Source organism: Camponotus vicinus, unplaced genomic scaffold (assembly GCF_025532165.1).
Source record: "Camponotus vicinus isolate PSW18456_S1 unplaced genomic scaffold, iyCamVici1.0 SCAF_11, whole genome shotgun sequence".
Classification (NCBI taxonomy): domain Eukaryota; kingdom Metazoa; phylum Arthropoda; class Insecta; order Hymenoptera; family Formicidae; genus Camponotus; species Camponotus vicinus.
Genome location: NW_028141947.1, coordinates 1,214,029 through 1,237,440, shown reverse-complemented (window position 1 = coordinate 1,237,440; position 23,412 = coordinate 1,214,029). Strand labels below are relative to the sequence as shown.

General features: G+C 36.4%; 2 protein-coding genes across 9 annotated transcripts in view; one reads left to right on the top strand and one right to left on the bottom strand.

Moving 5' to 3' along the window:
* Huwe1 (HECT, UBA and WWE domain containing E3 ubiquitin protein ligase 1) overlaps window positions 1–6,579 on the top strand; it is a 22,459-nt gene extending 15,880 nt beyond the window's left edge. For all 6 annotated transcript variants that reach the window (XM_083082627.1, XM_083082623.1, XM_083082626.1 and 3 more), the window contains exons 28-44: window positions 49–229; window positions 391–763; window positions 862–1,038; window positions 1,136–1,757; window positions 1,841–2,013; window positions 2,134–2,315; window positions 2,442–2,498; window positions 2,597–2,689; window positions 2,839–2,966; window positions 3,076–3,322; window positions 3,576–3,851; window positions 3,942–4,130; window positions 4,212–4,399; window positions 4,475–4,608; window positions 4,708–4,873; window positions 4,964–5,154; window positions 5,224–6,579. In XM_083082627.1, the coding sequence (XP_082938753.1) occupies window positions 49–229; window positions 391–763; window positions 862–1,038; window positions 1,136–1,757; window positions 1,841–2,013; window positions 2,134–2,315; window positions 2,442–2,498; window positions 2,597–2,689; window positions 2,839–2,966; window positions 3,076–3,322; window positions 3,576–3,851; window positions 3,942–4,130; window positions 4,212–4,399; window positions 4,475–4,608; window positions 4,708–4,873; window positions 4,964–5,154; window positions 5,224–5,326 (3,480 nt within the window). In that variant the 3' untranslated portion in view covers window positions 5,327–6,579. The remainder of the gene's footprint in view (window positions 1–48; window positions 230–390; window positions 764–861; window positions 1,039–1,135; window positions 1,758–1,840; window positions 2,014–2,133; window positions 2,316–2,441; window positions 2,499–2,596; window positions 2,690–2,838; window positions 2,967–3,075; window positions 3,323–3,575; window positions 3,852–3,941; window positions 4,131–4,211; window positions 4,400–4,474; window positions 4,609–4,707; window positions 4,874–4,963; window positions 5,155–5,223) is intronic.
* Window positions 3,939–23,412, bottom strand: LOC145961957 (KICSTOR complex protein SZT2). Of its 3 annotated transcripts, none has more exons than XM_083082630.1 (25): window positions 22,762–23,412; window positions 22,289–22,606; window positions 22,119–22,196; window positions 21,648–22,041; window positions 21,305–21,525; window positions 20,832–21,219; window positions 20,500–20,749; window positions 19,657–20,400; window positions 19,385–19,584; window positions 19,154–19,317; window positions 15,159–15,468; window positions 14,901–15,089; window positions 14,178–14,753; window positions 13,638–14,014; window positions 13,453–13,552; window positions 12,519–13,355; window positions 12,060–12,333; window positions 9,951–11,929; window positions 9,779–9,873; window positions 9,268–9,703; window positions 8,813–9,197; window positions 8,555–8,729; window positions 8,273–8,489; window positions 7,083–8,200; window positions 3,939–6,921 (listed from the first exon to the last, which is right to left on the bottom strand). In XM_083082630.1, exons 1-25 carry the CDS (start codon window positions 22,777–22,779, stop codon window positions 6,790–6,792), a joined length of 9,975 nt encoding a protein of 3,324 aa, XP_082938756.1. In that variant the 5' UTR covers window positions 22,780–23,412; the 3' UTR covers window positions 3,939–6,789. The 3 variants fall into 3 exon arrangements, with proteins under 3 accessions (XP_082938756.1, XP_082938755.1, XP_082938757.1); XM_083082629.1 differs by having other exon boundaries at window positions 22,898–23,412; XM_083082631.1 differs by lacking the exons at window positions 22,119–22,196; window positions 22,289–22,606; window positions 22,762–23,412 and having other exon boundaries at window positions 21,648–21,728; window positions 21,793–21,932.

The window sequence follows — 23,412 nt, the reverse complement described above, 5'->3', positions numbered from 1 at the left end:
GTTTTATCTTATTACTATTATTAAAGTTGATGTGTTTTGTTTCTATAGATATTGACTGACATGGAAGAGTCCCAAATATCTGTTCTTCCGCCAGATTTAGCTCAAGAGGCTCAAAATCTAAGGAGAGAATGGGAAGCGCGTAATCGACATATGATGCAGGAAAGATTTCTCAATCATGTTAGCCAAAGCAATACAGCTCTCTCAAGCATATTGAGAAATTCTGGAAGAGGTAAGTCTCTTTTTGTGTTTTTTTCTATTATTAATTTATTAAATTATGCATAAATATATTAGTATTAACATGAATAAGGAGAATTTGTTGCGGAAAAATGTAAACATCTGTGATTAAAAAGTTGTGTTATATAAAAATCTCAAAATATTTGTTATCGATAGCTCGTGGTGGCGGTACGCGATACGCAATTCATGCAGTACCACAAAGGACTCAATGGAATACCTGGAATCCTCGCGGTGATACGAACATAGCACATCAAGGAGCTGGCTTGCGTCTAAGGGGACGACAATTGCTCGATCATGAATCAATGGCGTGCCTGCTAGTGTTATTGTTTGTCGACGAGCCAAAAATTAACACTTTAAGGCTGCATAGGGTGATTAGGAATCTTTGTTATCATGGTAGCACGAGAGAATGGATAGTGAAGGCGTTACTGAGCATTATGGAAAGAAGTAACGATGAAAATAAGGATATCATGGCAGATTTTGGCTTAAAGTTTAAAAGGAAGGGATTATTAAATTCACTCATGGATTTATGGTAAGATTGATCACTTAAGAGAATTAATTTTAAAAATAAAATGTAATATATACTGTAGTTGTAATAATAATAATATTACCTGACAAATCACATTTCAGTTCTCCAAAGATGTTTGACCAAAGAAATAACACACAATCATGGCTAAATATTAGTATTGATGCTGCACTCGGTTGTAGAGCTAACGTGTTTCATATAATACGTCATGCTGGTAAAAAATCTGAAAGACAGGGAAACATTATTGCGATTCATCCGCAGGCAGCACCCACTGTTTGCAGGTTTGTGAGTTTAAATAAAAAAAAAGATTATAAAACGCAATCTTTTTCATTGCATTTTTGATAAAAAATATCTTTAATTTTGTTTGTCAAATTTCAGACATACTTTAGAACTGTTAATATCATTAGCTAAGAGTTTCCCCGGATATTTTGTGCCAATCAAATCTAAAGAATTAGACGATAAGGATAGCAGTAAAGAGAAGGATATAAGTGGCAGCAAGGAAGAAAGTGGAGCGAAGAACAAGTCGACGTCTAAGGTCGGAAGAAGCGACCTCCCGGATTTCTGGGATTTGCTTTTGAAATTGGACTCGTGCGCGTCCAAGAAAGGAAAATCGGTCGCGAGGACTCACTCGAATACAAACTTGGGAAGCGAACCGGAACATGGCACAACGACGTTTGAAGCTTCCGCATTCGGCCAACTCATCTCGATGCTCAACTGGTCTGTAATCAAGCGAAGCAGTCAATTGACAGATAAGCTGTTGCGACTTCTGTCCTTGATCTCCATCGGCTTGACAGAAGTGAATTCCTATCGGCGACAAGACGCAGGCGCAAAAAATAAGAAGACGGAAGTCGGGAAGGATCAAAGCGTCGCCGCGCCGGAAGGACATCTCAAGCTCGCTGTGCAAGTACTGACCAGTAAGAGCTGCTCCGAGGATGGACTCGAGGATGCAACCGCGTTGCTACTTAATCTGTCTCATTGCCCTGACCCTACTAGACAATTGGTATGTATATATCTCATCTAGATTAAAGTAAAAGACTTTAATGAGAGATAACGATGTCATTGTCTCTTTTGTGTGTCCATTAGATATTAAAATTACTTCTGGAAGGTGCGATGGAACTGGCAAATATGGTGTGTGAACATATCAATGATTTGATGATGGAACTTAAAGTGTTGAATCGTGAATTAAGTCGAAGAAATTCTTTAGAAGATCAGCCATCGACCAGTGGTGGAAATGGACGAGGAATTCTATTAGACAGGTAAAACATTCTTGTAGCGTACAACATGTGTATCTTGCAATTAAAGCATGTCAAAGATTCATATGCTTTGTTTTTCCTTAAGAAGTAAGATAGTTGCTTATAAAAAGCTTCTTATTTCAGATTCACTAATGAAAATGTAGTTGTCACCGCACCGAGCAAAGTTAAAGCCGGAAGTGATCTTCAATTACCATCGATGGCTGCTCTTGTCAGTAAAACATCTAGTCAGGCATTCTTCTTGAGAATACTTAAAGTTATCGTGCAAATAAGAGAAGCTGTACGTTTAGCAAACACCAAAAAGACAGGTATGATATATTTATTATTATTACAACTTATATTGTAATAAATTACTAAAATTTTATATATAAATTACGTATCTCAATTAATAAATATGTATTACATTTACGGTAAATTAAAATTTCTTTTTCAAGTTAATCAAACATCAGACACAGCCTTGAATGCAGGCACAAGTAATGTATTAGAAACAGGTACTTTTCTATTTTCCCCTTATATATCATATTTATATATATTATGTATTTTGAATTGTATCAGTATACATTGAAAATTTTGATATATTTTTTAATAGCCGCTGACAATGCGGATACCGATGTTCCTATGGATACAACGCAAGCGAATACTTCGAATCTTGATAATGTAAAGACGTCCTCTTCTCGCAATGGTAAATAAATATATATAATAAATAAATAAATAAATATAATATATTAAATGAATAAATATAATAAATAAATAATAAATATAATAAATAAATTAATAAACGTATTAAATATTGTTTTCGTATTATACTTATACTTTGTTCTTCTTTTTCAGACGAGGAGAAAACTGCACTTCCACTGTTGAGTGAGAGCTTAGTATTAGATAATTTGTGGGAAACCCTTAGCGCCTGCTTGCTCGAATTAGAATACACTCCCGATCATCATGCCGTCCTTGTTTTACAGGTAAAAATATGTTTTTCATCTTTTTAAAATCCTGTTGTCAATTTATCATATCATTGATGATCGATTAGTTATTGTTATATATGTTATATATATGTTTGAAATATTGCAGCCTGCGGTAGAAGCATTTTTCTTGGTGCACTCTTCGTCGAGTACGTCTCGAGATCGTGATAGTCGTCTAAATACAACTAGCGAGAATCGAGAAGTTGTACCAGACTTGGCACCAGTCTCACCAATATACTCGGATAATGAAGGTACTTCTCAATCGGAAGCTCCCACCAATGCTTCCTGGGATATAACTCCAACTCCTACGCAAAAAACATTGCCACCAGATCAATTAAAGTTCCTCAAATTTGCCGGTATGTAATAATTTTTGATAAATAGAGTCCGAACGAGAACTAGATGCAGTGCTGATTGGCTGTTCATGCTTAACATCATTGAATGCTAAACAATAAAGAGAGAAAAAAGTTTCAATCATAGCGTAAAGTTTATCGTTATTTCTCTTGCTTAGCAAACAGTCAAACTACAAATCAAAATCTCGTTTGAATTCTAATAAATAAAAATCATATGCCATAAATTCAATTTAATATATCACATGCTATATTTACGCAGAAACGCATAGGACTGTACTCAATCAAATTCTACGACAAACTACTACACATTTGGCGGACGGGCCGTTTTCGGTATTGGTGGATCATACGAGAGTGTTAGACTTTGATGTAAAGAGACGTTACTTCAGGACAGAATTAGAACGAATGGACGAGGGTATACGTAGGGAGGAGCTAGCAGTTCACGTTCGTAGAAGTCACGTTTTCGAAGATTCGTTCAGGGAACTTCATCGAAGAAATGCCGATGAATGGAAGAATCGTTTTTACATTGTCTTTGAAGGTAAAGATTTTTCAATGTTTATCCTGAAGAAACAGAAATTTTTCTCACAAACAAACGAATAATATACATACTTTAATCCTTTAACAAAAGGCGAAGAAGGACAAGATGCTGGAGGCTTGCTGAGAGAGTGGTACGTCATTATCTCGAGGGAAATCTTCAATCCGATGTACGCTCTGTTCACAGTCAGTCCTGGCGATCGAGTTACATATATGATAAATTCGTCTTCGCATTGTAATCCGAATCATTTGTGTTACTATAAATTTGTAGGTCGAGTAATTGGTAAGTCTTTGAGACTCAAAATCTTTGTCAGATTAATGCGAAGATAATTCTACAATATTCTTATTCACATTATTTTTGCAGCTAAGGCTATTTATGATAACAAATTATTAGAGTGCTACTTTACGCGTAGTTTTTACAAGCATATACTCGGCATACTTGTAAAGCACACAGATATGGAAAGCGAGGATTATAGTTTTTACAAAGGACTCGTTTATCTCACGGAGCATAACATTTCCGATTTAGGATACGAGTTAACATTCTCTACAGAGGTAAAAATTGATTGCTTAATGTTTAGCGCTATTATATTTTAATACAACATATTTAATTGCGTGCATTGATTTTAGGTGAACGAATTTGGTGTCAATGATGTGCGAGATTTAATACCAAATGGACGTAATATAGTAGTTACAGAAGAGACCAAACTTGAATATATCAGGCTCGTATGTCAAATGAAAATGACTGGAGCAATTCGTAAACAGTAAGTGGATATAAGACCCCAAGATTGTGTTTTCAATACAGTATATTTTTGTTTAATCATTATTATATTTATACTTATGTTTTAAATTTTCCTTCACAGATTAAACGCATTCTTAGAAGGCTTCTATGATATTATACCTAAACGACTGATTTCCATATTTAACGAACAAGAACTCGAACTATTGATCAGCGGTTTGCCTAATGTAGATATCGAGGACCTTAAAGCAAACACCGAATATCATAAGTATACGGCTACATCTTTACAGGTACATTTCAATATTCCTTTTTATATTATGTATCCGATTTTGGCTTAAAAAGAATTGAATTATCGTGCATGTCGTAACTTTTATACGCAGATTCAATGGTTCTGGCGTGCTCTACGAGGTTTCGATCAAGCAGATCGTGCAAAATTCTTGCAATTCGTTACCGGTACGTCTAAAGTGCCACTGCAAGGTTTTGCCGCGTTAGAGGGCATGAACGGCGTACAAAAGTTTCAAATTCACAGAGAGGATAGATCAACGGACAGACTTCCGTCTGCTCATACCTGGTAAATATAAGAGGATATTTTTTATCGCATTTTTTGTCCTCAACTAAAAAATATATCATCAAATTGCAGTTTCAATCAACTGGATTTGCCGGTATACGAGACGTATGATAAACTGCGTACGAATCTACTCAAGGCGATTCACGAATGCAGCGAAGGATTTGGATTTGCATAAGCTTGCTGGAACGCTGTTATATCGTATATTGTAGCAGTTTATCGTACATGTGTTGTCCTGCCTGTTTTCAGAGTAAACTCGTTACGAGAACTCGCTCTTGTATAATTACGCGTTCATGCGTCGTCTAATTGCGATGACATTCTGGTGACACGCTTGGTCTTCATTCAAGATCTAACGGAAAACTCGTTTAACTTGATATATACATATAGATACACGAATATGTATATACGTATATAATTATTGATTATGATGTAATTACGTGAGAATAATTGTCAATGATACCCGAAGCTAGGGTTTATTTTGTTGAGGAGGATCTTGGAGGAAGATGCTGAGCTTAACGATAATTCCCAACAAGGAATGATAAGGAGAAATTAGTTCAGTTTTACGATAAGGATAAGATAAGAATAGGATTCACACATAACTGTAATAGTTAACGTATATTAGTTTATAATAAGAGATAATATAGGATGAAAAAATGTAATATACTGCACTCTTTGAAGTCAGCGATATGTTTTAACCGGTTCGATAGTTTGAATAGAAATACAGTGGTGGTAACGGTAGCCTGGTTCATTACCAGAAAAAGCAGCAAAAGTATAAGTGGACGAGTGCCTGCGTGAATGAAAGAGAAAGTGACGAAATAAGAAAACGCGAGCGCGAACGAGAGAGAGAAAGAGAGAGAGAGAGAGAGAACTGAATAGAGATATTGAGCCTAACTAAAAGATTTCAAATACAATATGAACGCTGTCCTTCCCTTAAAAGATGTATGGTTGTACACTATTAGTATTAATAATTATAACTAATTCTTAATTCTTAATTAATAGTAATGATCATTAAATATCATTTTAATATTAATCATTTGAAATGTGATGTTAAACAAGTGTAATTTCTTTCTCTTGAAATCTAAACGAAATAAAGTTTCCAGTTGAACAGACGTTACTTTATAAACATCGAATGGGACAATATTGGCAAAACACCGTACACAGGCACCGTTATGATTATGTAGTTATTGAACTCCTTACAAAATTGTTAGGGAATTATTGATTAGGAATCGCAGAATAAAGTGAATGTTGTATTTCTTATAAAAAAAACAGTTGCATTCTTTTGTTATTGCACAGAGTCCTTAATTATACTAACTTTTGATTTTCCTGAGAATAGACTTAATAATGTTGCGTTTACAATTCTTTAGTCTCCTTTTAAGATAGCTTAATTTTATGTATTATCGAATAAATTATTATTATTATTATCAAGATTAACTACATGAGAATTAATATGTATGTAACATGAAAATATATATTTCATATTTACAACGTCGTGTAATAATCCATAATGTTAATAACTAGTGATGAGTTAATCCACTAAATCAGTAAACGATACACACTGCGCAGTGTCATTTTTGTATAAGTACATCGGAAATTTCAGAAACAATGCGTGTCCTGGTCGCATTGCATCACCGGAATGTGTTATCACTGGCTGCAGAGACCCATCCACAAGTGGAAGCAACAAGCGTTTACAAAACCTTCGACTAGAGCATAGATTTCTTCCATATTCATCGGTATATTAATTTCTGTGGATTTCCGGTAAACTGCGCATAAATCCTGAAATAAATAAAATTAAATTAATCTATTGAATTTTTATGCGTGAGCCGAAAAGCATAAAAGTATAAAATTTCGTCTTCATATTTTAAATCTCGCATTAAATAATAACGTTTTGTAAATCATGTCTATAGAATTCATATACGTTATATGGGAATGCTTACTCCTCTCGATGTATGCAGATCGATAGTCAGCATCATGAATGCTTGAAGAAGAGTCGGATGTAGTATGAGATGATGAGTAACGTTTCCATCGGACGTGATGAATTGTTTGTGGTGCTCCTGGTATTTATTTTGCAGCACTTTGGATAAAGCTTGGTACCAAGACACCGGTTGATTGACGAGCGGTCCAAGTCTAGGGTCGAGATTCGGCAGGGGTTCTATGTGAGCCAGCGAGCAAAGTTCGCTGAACTCGGTATACGTCATCGAGGTCTTGTTCTCCAAAAGTTTGTCCCAAAGTAAATGCGTTCGACACTGCAAAGCACCACGCTCCACCATGTTCGTTATATGCTGACGAGCAGCATGCGCCTGCGACATGATCATCTGTTGCATGAGTTGTTCGTGCGACGAATAGTAACCGAGATAATTGACTGATTCCTGACGAATCTGCACCAAGTGTGGCGACGACGATGACGATGACGATGACGACGACGAGTTGACACTAGAGTTTTGCGCTAGGGGAGTATTCGGGACCGGGGGAGGCGTGGGTGCTAGATTATTATAAATATTATAGCTCGTCATTTTAACATCGCTGTCTTTAATAGCCACGCCATTCGAATCGGCAACTATTCTCTCTTGATCGACGCACATTTCCGTTCTGGAATTGTCTCTCGTGAACGGCCTTGGTATCTGAGATACCGGACTAGATTCGATTGTCGAAGTGTCTGTATATGATCCGGTTGTAGACTTACCCACGCTGTATACGGTTCTAAATTTACCCAACTTATTGTTCTCTACCTCTCTTTTTGGATACAATTCCCTTTTGCTCGTCAGCATCAAGTAATATTTCAAGGTGATCTCAGTCTTTTCCATTTGCGGCGATTGCTCCACGCGCGACACGATTAATGCTACGTCAAAATCGTCGGTATATCTAGTATCATGAGCATCGCAATAACTAACTAGTGGAGTACTTTGCAGCTTAATCAAGACGTATTCGTTGTCGTGAGATTCTTGGAGCTCGCTCGACATTACGAATACGCGCATATTGTACTCTTTCTCGTGTGAAAGTAAGTACGAATATAACGTACGTGCCGAAATCGCTATATTGTGTATCGTTATTACGTCTAAAATATAATAATTAAGTTTTATTAGGATTACTAAATAAATCACCACCATGATGCTCTCAAAAAACTTACCGCTATGTATCAGATTCCTGGCGTAATTCGGTGCTTTACTGTAATATTTGATAAAGTCATCCATAAAGTGAGTGAGGTGATAACCTTGTTGCAAGGACCACAGTCCAGTTCCAGCAATGTAAGAATGAATACAACGCAAATGAAAGTCGTACGTAAATGAATGCAGATGCATGTTGATTTGAATCTTGTCGCAAACATCCACAAAGCTTAGTACAAACTGTAAAAAGTATATTCCTCATTTAAGTGCCTTCTACAATTAAATGTAATCGAAATTTCTCTTACCTGATTCATCATACCGCTACTCGTCTTCGTCTGCAAACGATTGCACTCGATGATGTGCAACTTGACGATAAAAAATGGTTGCGACAGATGGATTTCGAACAGTAAAATACCACCCAACATTGATTTCTTGAGGTAATAAGACTGATGCTGCTGCTGCTGTGCATGCTCTTCGTCTCTGTAAAAGACGATGTTTAACGAAATGAAGAAATATGTATTTATTATTAAACCAAAATTCAGCGACGTTAAATTCAAACAAACGTTTTATGCGGTGACTCCACTTGAATCGGATTAAAGCCCAAGATCTGTAGATATTGTTTATAATCAGACAACATCGACTTGCAGAGCTCTTGATGCCACTTTATCATAATCGCGTTCGTTGCTTCTCGCTTCGACTGTGCCGCTTGCGGCGATTGTTGATGCAGCACGTTGCCGTTCAAGTTGAAGCTAGACGATGCTTGTGGCGGCGTCAACGAATGATCTCTCGTGGCGGCGGATTGCAAACGCCAGGATGGTAAAAAGAGGAGAGGCGTATGGCAAAAGTGTATTAGTCGAGAATGTTGGGTGAACGTGTTCAAAGCGTTCAGCGATATCGGTATGTTGGGCGTGCGACTCTGCCACATTGCGTACAGTTTTTCCAAGTCCTCTGTAAGAGAGATATATTGATTATGTTAATGCTTGGTCATTTTGTAACAAACTCGATATATCAATGTTACCTTTGATCTTCTTTTCCCGATGTCGCAAATCCTGTAGATCGTAAGCAGCCTTGACGATCGCGTCCGTCGTGTTATGAGGATGCGGAGCATTTGGTTTCGCATCGCGCATCGCTTGCCCGACCATTTGAGTCCAGGAGAACGCGTTGTTCTTCGTCGGTTGCGCTCGGTTGCTCGATCGCGGCCAGTCTTTATTATCAGTATTCGACTGACTTGGAAACTTCGCAAGATTCTCCATATCGTTGATCTGGTAATATTGAGAACTGTGCTCTCTCTGCTGAGGTTCCCGGATGAATTTGTGATGAAATATACCCAACTTTTGCATAATTATGTTGGTGAATAGACTTGACCTAGAAGAAAGCCACGTACCTAAATTTGTTGTTTGTTTTATTAACTTTTCCGATTTCTCCTTGGACCAGTTGTACATATAAATGATTATCTGAAAAAATAAAGCTAGGTTAATCTCAACCTTGTAACTGTTTCATAATTGTTTTATTATAATAAGCACACTAACATTGTCACTTGTTATCTCAGCTAGCAGTATCCTTTGTCTAGGTACAAAATTCGACTCTGATATCAAGGGATTAAATTTTTGCAATTGTTTTTGATCTGTAACATATAGTATACAAGAATTAGTATTGAAGAATGCCACATTTAAATAAAAAAATTATTAAACTTGATCTGACCTTTAGGAGCAAGCAGTTCTGGATCTATTTCTTTACTCAAGGATGCCTTCCATTGATGAAAATTTCTTGCGACTAGAAGACATTTGATATAAGTCGTTTGTTCATCTTTATTAAATTCATGCGGCACATAAATGAGTGAATTTGTGCTCTTTTGATTCGTATTTTCTGCTGCTGATTGATTTGAACTGTTCCGAATATCTGCAGACCATCTGGATGCTTTATGCGAGATAACATATTGATTCAGAAATGGCTGTCGATCTTGCAAGACGAAAACTTTACTAGATGTGTCTGGATCCTGACAACGTATAAGATTCTGCAATTCTCTCACGATCACAGGGATCGCGTGTCTGTGGTGAATAATTACTTCGTGTTTCTTGACAGCGGGAACACCCATTTCTAGTGCAAATTGAAACCATTGCGCTAGTGTAGTGTGGTAAATCTCATTCAACTTTCCTTCTTCACCGAGCTCGTATTGATTAATTGTCAAATTATCTACAATTATCTGTGATTGCGACGTTTTAATAGGAGTTTGCGCAGCTTTATTCTCTACTGTAGTTTCTGTAATCATAGTTACTGGTGAAGAACTGGCTGCTATTGGTTCCGTCAATGGTGTAGCCAACAAATTATACTCTGTGACCAAGTCCCAAGTGCCATGTTTCACGGCGGACGATAATTTCAGAATTAAGGATTCCAGATTGACTCTACCTTGTTTCCAAATTCGGAATTCGATCAATGCTTCTGCGTTTGGTTTAAACTCGCTTTTGTGATCGTAAACGATAGTCGATACGATATTTTCGAAATTTTCGACTCTGAATAATTTAGGAAAATTTGATTTATAATCATCCATTACAGATTCTCCTTTTCCATCGGTGATGGCTAACGCGATACAAGCTATACCTTTACTGCCACTCGAATGACTTTGATTATACAAAAAAATGTCAGATTCGGATACTTTTCTTCTAATACCATCTAACGAGGAATAATCTTGGAAGTGATAGTGTGTGCCAACATCTGTGTATTTCGGTATATATAAAAACTGTAGTATATTTTGTCTCAGATAATATCCCAAAGCATTTATATATGGTAAACAATGCGGTTGCACTGACAATTGAACTATACATTCGGGAGACTTGTATGGTTTTTGTATAAAATGCACATCCGCTGGAGTTAATTTACACATCGGATTGCGCGCCAACATCACAGACAGTACCTCTAACACCGCGTCGTCGAGACGATTTTGCAATACTTGTACCAAGTCCCGCTTGACTTCCGGACCAGCTTCCGATATCCCATGTACCATCAGAATGATCGAATCGCCGGTTCTATTCAAGATATCGGACTCTTTCTCGCCAAAGGAACGAACTCTAGGTCGAGTGTCGCTCGATATTACATGATCGTTCGTTAGACTACCAATACCTTTAGCCTGCGATAAGGACGCAACGCTATTGCTGCGCGAGACGACCAATTTTTCGTCGCTCTCGGATAATTTATTCTGCAGAGGTTTCCCGTCATTTGTCTGCTCATGTAGTCGCAAGTAAAATACATTCTCGTTGTTCTCCTGGTATACAAACATGTTGTTTCGATTATTAACAGAGAGCCTGTTAAGTACGGCATGTAGAGCTTTGATTCCTCTCGATAAACCGGATCTTCCAGGCCCGGTCTTTAAGCGAGGATGCAAATTAAAAGGTTCTTCCCAAATGACGGGGCATCTGAACATGCCTGGTGTAACGTTCGAAGAAGCCGAAGAAGTGTGATTTTGGAAAAGATTTCCAGACTCACTGCTACTTTCACCTCTCCAGGTATTATTATAATCCTCGGTTGATTCTGCCTCTAATAACGGGTCGCATATACGAGTATCGTGAAGATTTTGTAAAAGTAAATACTGATTTACTCGACGACATATATCTTTGATTTGAGTGAGTAACATTTTCTGTATTTGCAAATAACAGTCCACCTCTGACGAAGAGAGTTCCAAAAATCTGTATAAGATTGTGATTTCTTATAAGTTTCTTTTCTCTTCCTTTACACATATTTATAATACATAGTTGTTGCTACAACAAATTGAAGAAAAAAAAAACAAACTTTTTTTATTTTCATAAATTTACTAACCTGCAATGAAAGTAGACATTAACATGACTACTTTCGACGCTTAGAATTAGCCAAAAATTGGGCAAACGATCCCTACGCCTATCAAGTTCTATTAGCCATTGATAATCGTCGTCAGAATTGCTGCTGTCACCTTCATATCCATCATCCGTTCCATGTTTTCCTTCGGCTATACTCGATATCTCGGAATAATAACCTGGTGCATCTCCAGAATCTTGGCCATTTATTTGAATCATTGTTGACATTTCTTCTTGTTCTGCATTTTCAATGTTTTCATCTGTAAGTATAATAAATATAAGTGCTTTATAATGACTAATAATCTAAAAATAAACTTATATAAACATGCTTTAAAATAATTGATATAATCTTTAAAGAGAGGAGAAGTATATATTATTAATATCTTTTTAATAAAAAAAAGAATATATATTGTTGAATAAGCTCTGTCTGTAAATAATTATTTACCTTCTTTTACCTCCGATTCTTCTATGTCTACATGTAATGTGTCTGTTTCTGCATGAGGTATTATAATTTCTGGTTTCTTGGTGATGTAAAATAAATCAGCCTCTTGACAAATACAATATTTATCAAGCAACACAAGACTTTTTAATTCCTTCAGAAATTTCGGCGCGCTGCTCTCCGATGAAAAGACAAAGTGTAAAGGTACTTTATCCATCAAGCAACTGGGTTTTCCGATAGAATCGGAGACATGTTGCGCTATGAATCTTAACGTGTCTGCACTTGGTGAAGGATGATCCAAAAGTGCCGTCGCAGTCTCGTTTCGCAGCAACCATTCAATGTCGTCCTTTAAGCTGATTACTGCATGATGCTGAGGCGGTTGCGGCAGTCTCTCCTGCATCGATTCGTTCTTTGCATTTCCATCCGGACTGCAACCGCTCGGCATGCTACCAACCGGCGAACCGCTGCAGTAAGATGTCGTCCTCAATGCGGGATAACGTTCTAATGATACTTCCAACACCTCTCTCGGGAGATTCAAGCAAATGATGTCTAAAGTGGCTTTCAGATCATCCGGACTTAAGTCAACGAGATTCCTCTCTTTGCCGTCGTTTATTCTTTGGATAATTTCGGTGAAACAAGTAGGCATCAGTTTAACGGGTATGCTGCAAAGCTCTGAACGGAAACGAATCGAGCAACTTAGGTGTAGGAAGAGCGGTTGATCCTTTGTGTTCCACGTGTTTTCCTCTTCAAAATCGCTCGTAAGCGAATCTTTGGAGTTACAGCGAGAAAGTTTCTCGTTGTGAAGATTCGTGGCCGGCCATGTAATATTGACAGCTTGGCTTACTGAAATAAAAAACAGTAATATACATATGTACATTTATTTAATGTTCTATGATGCAACAAAAGCTTCGGTCTTAATGAAATATATTGTGATTATTACCTTGATTAGAAGAATTATCAGTCTTTGGAGCTGGCATTTCAGAATGACATGTGAACTCATCTAAATCATCATCACTATCTGTCCTTTGCGACGCTACTTCCTGAAAATAATATGCAATTTTTATAAACCATCAAAATGCTGCGAATTTTCAATATCGTAAGACTGCAATGTACAAAGAAACAAACCAATTTTTCTGACATCCACGATGGTAGACAGTAATAAAATTCCGGATGCGCAGGTACAGGTCTAAACGCAATTGCCATAATCTTCTTAAATTCGTTTTTAATCAAACTGTGTAACGGTTTAACGTTGTTACACGCTGAGATTTTTAATTGATCAAGTAGACTGTTTTCCGATAACATGCTCAAATGTCTGCACACTGATCGTAGATAATTTGTAATATTGATTTCAATTAAATTTTCTTCGCACTGGGCTACAGCAGACTCCATATCTTCATAACTCAATGATTGCTGTAAAGCTAGTGATTTATAAACCGCAACCACATAACAATGACAGTGTGCCAAACTCAGCAATTTACAATGCTCCATCAAACTTCGTTGATCTAGCATAAAAAATTAATTTAGTTAGAAACATTTTATTATTAATATCGATAACTTTTATAAAAATGCAATAACTAATTTTTAGGAGAGAGAGAGATTTCATTATTCTTTTTTAAATCAATCACTAAAATTATATCTAAAAAATTCTCCAAATTTTGTGCCCACCGCTAGAAATATTGTCGGAATCCTCGCTCTTTGGTTCAGGGGATGACGGCTTCGTGTTGCTTTCTGACTTAAGACTAATAAAATCTTCACAAACTTGCTCGCCAATTTTAAAAGTATGATCCTGATAGATGTCTTTATTCTGAGGCATTTGCAATTGGCCGACCAACGCATCGATTAATAATGCTAGCGAACAATCGTACACGTATACAGGTATAATAAGACTCGCCTCGTTATCGGCATTACCAAAATTATGCTCTCCATTAGATCTCGCAGTGATAAATTGACTAGAACTTTTCGATTCTCTGCGTTCTAACGTCAGGAAGTCGGGTAAATTTGTATCCTTCGTATACGACGTTGGAGACGATATCTTTTCATTTATATCGAGGTCAAAAATATCAGAATCGCAAATCTTCTCGGAATTATTGCTCGTGCAATTGTCGCCTGTATACGTGATCAAACGAACATCTTTCTCCGTTGCTGGTAATATCGTGATAATAACATGCGTCGTGCTAATTCCCTTAACGAAACACTTCCATCTCGGATAAATATCCGACGCATCATCTTTATAGTTTTTCTCTAAAAAGATAAAAATTGTATAAAAAAAAAAAATATTCTCTCGATATAAAATTTGAAATTTATAAAACATTATATTTTCTCGCACACAAAAATATGAAAGATTACAAAATATTATATTTATAATGATTGAAGAATCTAATATTGTACCTCCTTGCGTGAAAAAAGGCAACGGTGAATTATTCTCGCGTGGTCTGCTAAGAAGCATTCTAGTGAATCTCTGCGATTCCGCCGACGTGAATAATAGCTCTTTATTGTGCAACTGTTTCATGTGCTCCAAAAAGTTTCCCATGAGAATTCTGTTCGCGCTATCCCTATCCTCCTCGATATGCATCGAATCTAACAAGATAAAGCCGATTATTTTTTCCCCTTTTTCTTATTCATTGATAATTCTAGAATTAGCCTAACCATCGGCGAACATCGAGAACAAGAGTTCGGCCTGCTGACATTTTGACAAAATGCTTAGAGTGTCGAACGAGAAATACATTGGATGTATCCTCTCGTCGATGATCTGCGTCGCTTCCAAAGGCTCGGTCGGATTCGGACATTCCGAGATACGATCCGTAGAAATACCCATAAGGCCATGATATCTGACTCCTTGATGCGCTTGTCCAAACACGATCTCGGTATCTTTCTCCGCTGGTATTGCTTGGCACAAGAGGCTCAAGTATTCTAAGGTCAATAGAGCGTTAATACATTCCTCGTCTATTCGGGCAATCTAATGAAAAGGACAAAAGTTGTAATAAATATAATACATGACACACATGGAATTTACAAGAATTAAAATAATTTTAATATTACATGCAAATATAAACAAAAGGGAGAGACTTATATCTATGTAAATAAGTATTCTGAAAAAATTCTATTGCTTATAATTCTCTTGTATACATTACACGTATAATAAATATATATTTATATATTAAGAATACAAGATAATAACATTATTGTTTTGGGAACTAGCTTAAGATATAATATAAAATCATCATTGTATGGGTTGATCTTACAATAAATAAATTTATCGAGCATAGTTTAAATATTATATAAGAAGAGAACAGTTTGTAATTATAATTTATTTTTTCAATAGCACTCAGCGAACAACGGATAATCACATCGGTATTTGCTTGTATAGATAGATAGATAGTTCTTCATCGACAAAGAGCAGCTGATGACACAGTCAAATGCCAATTCCGACGATTACGGAGGATCAGGAATAAGTTGGAGGAGTTGAATCTCACTTTCATACAAAGCGTAGAGACCACTTCTCCACTTGAACCATGATACCCGCTGTTCACCAACCCGCGTTCCAGGTGAACAAAAGATTCCCGAAGAATCCTGTCAACGACACTGTGGCCTACGATGACGTGAAGCCGCGTGACTCTGAGCTGGAAGAGTTAGATCTGGCAAGTTATCAAGAGCTTACGGCCTAGCTCACTGCCTAGATCCTCACTTCCAACTGAGGGTCACACGGATACGAGAATCCGAAGGGAAAAGTAGAGACGATGCGCATCGCATCAAAGATGATAGTCGACCATATTGTTCTCCTTTAATCTTGAGCGGAGTCACCTGATGATAACGAGATACGAGGAGAGATGTTGAGTCTTTTCGCAAACGCACGGCGATTTTTTTTTCCGATAAAAGGATCAAAATTCGTCTATCACTAAAATAGGACAATGGCTTGAAAGGCGGTCGTCTCGCCCAAAAGCTGTGCCATGTTACGACTTAGTTCGACGGAAACCACTTCCAATCTGCGTACGAATCGCGATAAAGAATCGTCACCAGGGGATTCGGCTTAGATAAGAGACTTAGAAATCTGTATAGATATGGAAGTAACCGGACACACGTACGGAAAATCGCGTGAAAAAGATAATCCGATCACTAGTGAGCGCAGGGCGCGATATTGGGCCCTATATATACCTGAGGCGACTGATAGGAAAATCTCGTTCCGAAGACCCTCATCGATATCGAAGCCCCACCCCGATAACGATAACGATATATGAGACACCGTTCTTTTCGTCTTTTTTTTTTCATGAGGAGGAAACGCAAAATACATCATCAAAAATGACCAGGTTTTTCGAGTTCGAAGACTCAGTAGACTGTGTATACTGCCTCTTTGTATCTTCCAATCCTGAGAAATGCATGTAAAAATTCAAACATGACATAAGAAGATGGTACGACCTCGTGCTCGAATTTTATTATCCTTTCAGTAGAAGAGAGATATAAATTAGAGAGATAGAGAAAAGTAAGAAGAGTGTTAATACGTCCTTGTACAATAGATAAATATTTGCTTGATGTGATGATAACCGACTTCTGATAGACACTACTCCCCTGTATATCTTTTCTTCTTTTAAAGGGAAAAGATAATAATTGAAAGTTATATTCTATGAGAGAATGAGACTTTTTCGAGTATTAGACATCACTTTTAGATTGACGAAATAAATGTACTTATATTTCAGGAGTTTCATTAATAGTAAAAATTATATTATACCTCTTATGAAAATTAAAATTTTTGTCAAAAAGAAAAAAAATTAAAATACAAAATCATTAATCGACTAAATGTGATTGAAATTAAAACGTAAAACAAAATATTATTTAAAACGTATTTAGAACTGATATACTTTGAAGTTTGATCTTTCGATTAGAAACGCTCTCCAGGTAACGAATATAAATCAGATAAGACAGTTATCGAGTTACTGTGAATTTATATCACAATTATATTTGTACTATAAAATGTAATATAGATTTCTATCGTTAAGCATATTTATAGAATATCTTGCTTATTACAGTGTTTATATGAAATTAAAATAATTAGTAATAAAAACGCGAAAAGAAAAACTCTGACTTTTATTTTCAGTTTTAACATGTAAATAATTAAACTTCATAATTAGAAGTTTATAGAAAATTATGTAATATGTATAAAAAAATGTTAAGTCCAATTCGTGAAAAAAATTGCAATAAATTGCAACGATAGGAAGCATAAGTATTTTTATCCGTATCATCCTTCTCATCGTCAAATGACAGTGCATTTTATAAACATCTCTATCAGAATTGAAAGAAAGATAAGATTGAAGATAAAGCTACATTACATGCTATGAAGTTAAGACACTTGGAATATTTACGCGAATCATCCCGGTATATATTTTACAACATTTCAGATTAATCATACAAGATTAGTCCGATATCAATTTTTTCCTCTTCCTTTTACTTATTATAACGGCTACGAAAATTGCAATATTCTATATTCTCCAAGGCATTCTGAATTATATGGGATTCGTCTTGACGTATATTATGACGTATATTGAAATCAGTAGATTATTCAACCCAACATATTGTTAAGTAAATAAAGTTTCCCTTGTGGACGCTTGTCATGTTCTGGAAGATAGGAAGATTAGGGAAGATTTCTGCCGAAAGAATGCGGATGGGCGTCAGTATAGTATGTATGTATAATACATAGAAGTCAAATATACATATTATAAAGTGTGACAAATTAAGTTTAATTTAGAAAATAGGGTAAATAATTTACTCTCGTTGAGCGATGTTTGCTGTCAAATAAATTCAGCGTCTAGCAAAATAAAGCACTTCAAGTAACTGTACGTCAGAATTTTTGTATCACCACACGCAGCATTATCAAGTTAGCTGAAGATAAGAAGGATAAAAGTAATACTTCAAAGTAATCGCCCGAATAGTTTCATAAACTTGTGTGGAAATCAAGATACACTACTGGAATTATATATTAATCAGTTTTAGATGTACAAACATTACATTTAATGTAAATTTAAATAAGTGGTTTTGTGACAAATAGAATATTATTATATTTATATTAATGTAATATATAATCCAAATAAGTAAGAAAAGCACAAATAATATTAATCATAGAATTTTCTCAGAATATTATTTACGATTACAAAGATACTGGATAACATATAAACATCCACGATTAGCAATTTTTAATATTTCTACTGCTTTATAAATCACGTATCGTAGATATATCGCAGAAATATCGAATAAAGATATCTTATCACTCAAGACGTGTTCGAAACATGACGGAATTAACCATGTCTTATCGATTTAAGCAAGCTCTTGTGAATGTTTTATAATACACTAAACTTTCTTATTAGAAGAGGCCAAATATAAAAGTAAAACATTTTATAATTTAATTTATATAAGATAAATATCAAGTATCAAATAAATTGATAATAAAACACACATCTCCCTCTATCTCTCTCAAACATTTATGTTCAAAAAAAACATTAATAAATAATATAATAACTGAACAATTATTACACGTTTTGATCTACATTTTGATGCAAATATAAATATATGAATATGTGGACATAACATATAACAACACACATGAATAAAAACAAAATTTTTATTAATAATTGCAATATAAATATTGTACTCACTGCATCGTGTAATTGATGATATTGCAAAGGATGCATATATATGGCAGTCGACTGTGTAGGCATCTGTACATAGCCACACTGAGGTTCAACCCAAACCTCTGTAACAATCTGAAAATCGCTGTAACCTTCAGAATCCTCAGTCCACACTTCCGCCTCACCGATACCTAATGTATAATGATATTTATTAATATCTAAATAATTCATTTATTTTATTGTAATTAACACACTTACCTTCTTCTGTGTCATCTTCGGTGCCACTATCGCGCTCTAATGCCGCATTCGGTACAACGTGAGGCGGGAACAAAACATACTGAATAATACACGGATAAGAGTTCTCGTCATTTCCGAAACCCTGCATTTGTACCTCCAACACCATGTTTGTAATACCAGCTGCCGAATAAGCGAAATTAAAGCCTTCGCCGAGACGTATTCTGCAAATGGATATAAATATATTTCACGCTATTCTTTATTTAATTTCAGTAACATTCTCTGGATGGGCTTACTTTGTAATTGTAGAGAGTATTCTCGCAATCGCAGTGATATTTAATCTGGGTAAAGTAATTCCCGGGATAGTCTGAACGAATGGCCGCTTTACATGCCATAGCCATCGATTGTGATATAAATATCTGGATAATGTAGTTGTTAAACTATTTCCCACCAGTCCCAGCGCAGTCCTGGTGCAGGTCGGTTGAGTACCATCGGGGAACACTACCATACTCAAGTTGCTTGGTATACGCTCATATCTTACGAGAATTCTTTCGAGCGATTTATGTATTATCGTGCAACAGGGAATTTCACGTTGCTCCGTCGGTCTATTTGGTAGTGTGAGTTTGGACAGTCTTTCTACGAGATCTACAACTACATTGTGACGAACGACACCCTCGGTGCCACCGGCGAACGCTATATTAAGCACGACGCAGAGTGCTTTGCAATTAATACGAATCAATGAGAATGACACTGGCGGTTTCTCTGCCTCTCTGTATATGAACTGGACATACGTGTGATTTTCGACTAGCACAAAAGTCGCCCAATTCTTCAGCATAGCATATAACACGGCCGCCGCTTGCCGACTTTGCACACATTGAAAACGACCGCTCTGGTTCGCTTGGTGAAGATGTCTCGGCAAAGGTCTATCGTAAGCTAGGATCAACGTAATCCTCTGAGTGTGCATCCAACGCGCCCATTGAAGCGGATCCAAAGAGACGACCGGTTGCCATATTTGTCCAAACTGCGGGCAAGCAGCGTCACTGAAATAATAATACATAGATGTAATTGCGTTCTTTATTTTGAGCAATACATGAGCTTCTATTACTATTGTTACAATTTATACAAGAAAATAAATATACCTAAGTTGTACTGTACTTGGTGAGGGATAAGATGACAAATAAAACACTGGCATCCCGCTTCTGATAGTATCTGGTACGCTGTACCAAGTCCATCCAGATCCTGGAAACCAGCTGAAGTGCGCTAACATATTATCACTTTCGGTTAATGACGTTAATGCCGTCCAAAAACGTGAAATGACACTTTGACGATAATGCGAATTCAATGGCTTTTTCGAGAGGCATGTAATGTCATGTAAAAATTCATATGGTGCTACAATAAAAGATAAATTTTATAATCCAGATATATAGTTATATAATTCGGTATTTTAAGCTATTTAATGTTGTCTTCCTACCTTCTATGGTAATGGTATATTGTATTACATTAGACAGAGATAGTGATTTTGTGGACCAAGGGCATGTTACTAGATATTCCAAGAAAACATTGGTTTTCCATAGTAACACGAAATTTATTTCAAGAATATCATCTCGTACACTGGCCTTCTTTATCAAGTATCCCTCTCTTAGACGACAACACAGCAAGCTGCTCAAGGTGCAAGTAACTTTGTCATCAATCTGTTTCTTCCTCAAAAGCTGGCCAGTTTTATGCCCATGAAAGCAATTATTTTCGGTTCGCCAGCACAAGTGACGATCTGAGGTATCATCACCAAATATATCTCGATATAATTGCCAGCATAAAAAATGTTTATGATAAAAATTCATATCTGTTGCATGTGCAGGTACCTGGTTATAGGAAGGCAAAAATATTGTATTGCAATTTTATTAGTCAAGAGAGAGATGCAGAAGTAGGGATTAAAAGTTTGCATACAATGTATGAAGTGAAGGATATATAGCTACCGAGCGTAGCCGCGGCGATGAAATACAATAAATCTTGATATGGCACTAAACCATCCGCGCAATGTGGATCATACGTGCTACCTACGCATAAAAAGCTACACGCGACCGTCGTCGCGCGTAACTGTTGTATAATGGAATCTAATGTTTGAGCATTCTTGATTCCGATGATTCCGTCTGTGACTATTATCATATCTGAAAATTTTTCTTTCTGTATTTTTCGTTCTTTAATGTATTATATTATATTACATGTACATAATGCATGCAACTTACGTAAAATCCATTGTATAAATGATACATATAAATTACAAACTCACGTGCACAGCTGTGCTCAGGTAAGAGCGTTAGAGCCAGCATTCCGTATCTCAGCATATTAACAAAACTGGCTTCCGGGGAGACTATGGAGATATTACAATTATTTTTATTTAAGCAATTGTTACTTTCCTCAAAAAGCCTTCCTACCAAACGCTCACTCTCGGCTCTTAAATTTTCCAACTGTTGATTAGCTATAGATGTAACAGTCGCCACTCTCTCTTCCAACAAGCATAGCTGTTTCTCTATATACTGCGTGAGCGAATTTACATTATCCGCAGTAATCAACCATCCTTGTACCAGTACTTGTTGCGCCGGAGTTGTAAAGAATGGCGTATGAGCTATCACAGTCACATAAATCTCAGGTTGCATGATACGCTTGCTACCTGGTATCATAAACTATAAGGCATAAATAAGGATTTAAAAAATTTCTTTATATATATATATTTACAATGTATCAAAAAGAAAATACTTACTGGTTTAGTAATACCCTCGAGACACCGCTTTGTCGCCAAGCATACCTCATCAATAACAATCTCTCCATTTTGTATATCCTAAAAAGAAAAAAAAATTTCTTTAATCCTCTATAATTGTTACTGTACAAAAATTACATCATAATAAAAGTAATTAATTTTGCACTACTTACAACAGTGGCAAGTGATGGGCTTAAGTCTAAACTAAAGACTATCCTGTACTTGTGCGCCACAAATATAATTGAAGTTGTCGAAACAACTTTATAGAGAAACTGGTAGCTAGTATCCACAGACCAAGAGGGCGGTTTATCTTTCGGCAGCACTGATATCACTTCTAGTTCTGGTATCTCCTTATTTTTTATACTTGGACACTGTACACTAATTACAGAATCCAAGTGTTCCAGCAGCCATTGAGCCCTTACATTGCGAGAGATGGGAAAACCCTTCTTCATTAATAGAAATATGGTTTCTGCCTCTAAAATAGTTTTATCCTGCGAAAAGAAGAATAAGTAATTAACAAAATAATTATTAACTATAATTCTCCTGGATGTCACAATTATTTTAAAATATTATGACATTTTAAACAATACGTATAACAACAAATTCACAGTATCGCAAGTGTTCTGTCAAAAACTGTAAGTCATACATATTGTAGAGATTCCATGTGGCTGTTATCGTAGTGTTGACAAATACTATTAGTCGTAAGAGGAGGTTATATTTATTCCTCTCGTTGAAAACAGCGATGAGGGCAAGAGCTATCTCAACGCAATCAATGAGTTTACCTCGTTCCTCGCACTTGCCATGACGAATTTCAATCGCGAACGTTCCTATCAACCTATCATTATTATTAAAATCCTACAACTCAGCAGGTCGTCGCCGTCGTCACCACATTGTATCGTGAAAAATAAATCATAGCGACGTATGATGCGTCCGCAGCGCGATGCGACGCTGCAACAGGGGAGATAATTTACGCGCACAAATAGCCAAAGGTCACATTGTCGTCTAGTCCTCGTCGCGTATATTTGACAAGCGTTGAACCGTAATGTGACAACACAACATAACCTGAGTGAACGGGAAGTCGTGCACGCGCTGCACGATGACGTTTCAACCAACGTGTCAACGATACTAAAAATAAAATGCACTTGGTCTGGAAATATGCGCTGTCAAAGCCGCGAGTCTTTTAAATCCTTCGTTAAATTCCGCACATTTTACAGACGGAATTGCAAAAAAAAATCTTTCCCGATAAGCGTTTTTCGCACAACCAACCCGAGAAAGAGTGTAATAAATGTCAATGAGT

What these genes read in the sequence shown, in the direction of transcription:
- LOC145961957 (XM_083082629.1), bottom strand. Translation starts at nt 22,918, where the DNA reads ATGGCAAGTGCGAGGAACGAG. An exon ending in GCCCATCACTTGCCACTGTT is followed by an intron (nt 22,197 to 22,288) that starts GTAAGTAGTGCA and finishes TTTTCTTTTTAG; the next exon opens with GATATACAAAATGGAGAGAT. An exon ending in CAGGAATCTGATACATAGCG is followed by an intron (nt 8,201 to 8,272) that starts GTAAGTTTTTTG and finishes ATTATATTTTAG; the next exon opens with ACGTAATAACGATACACAAT.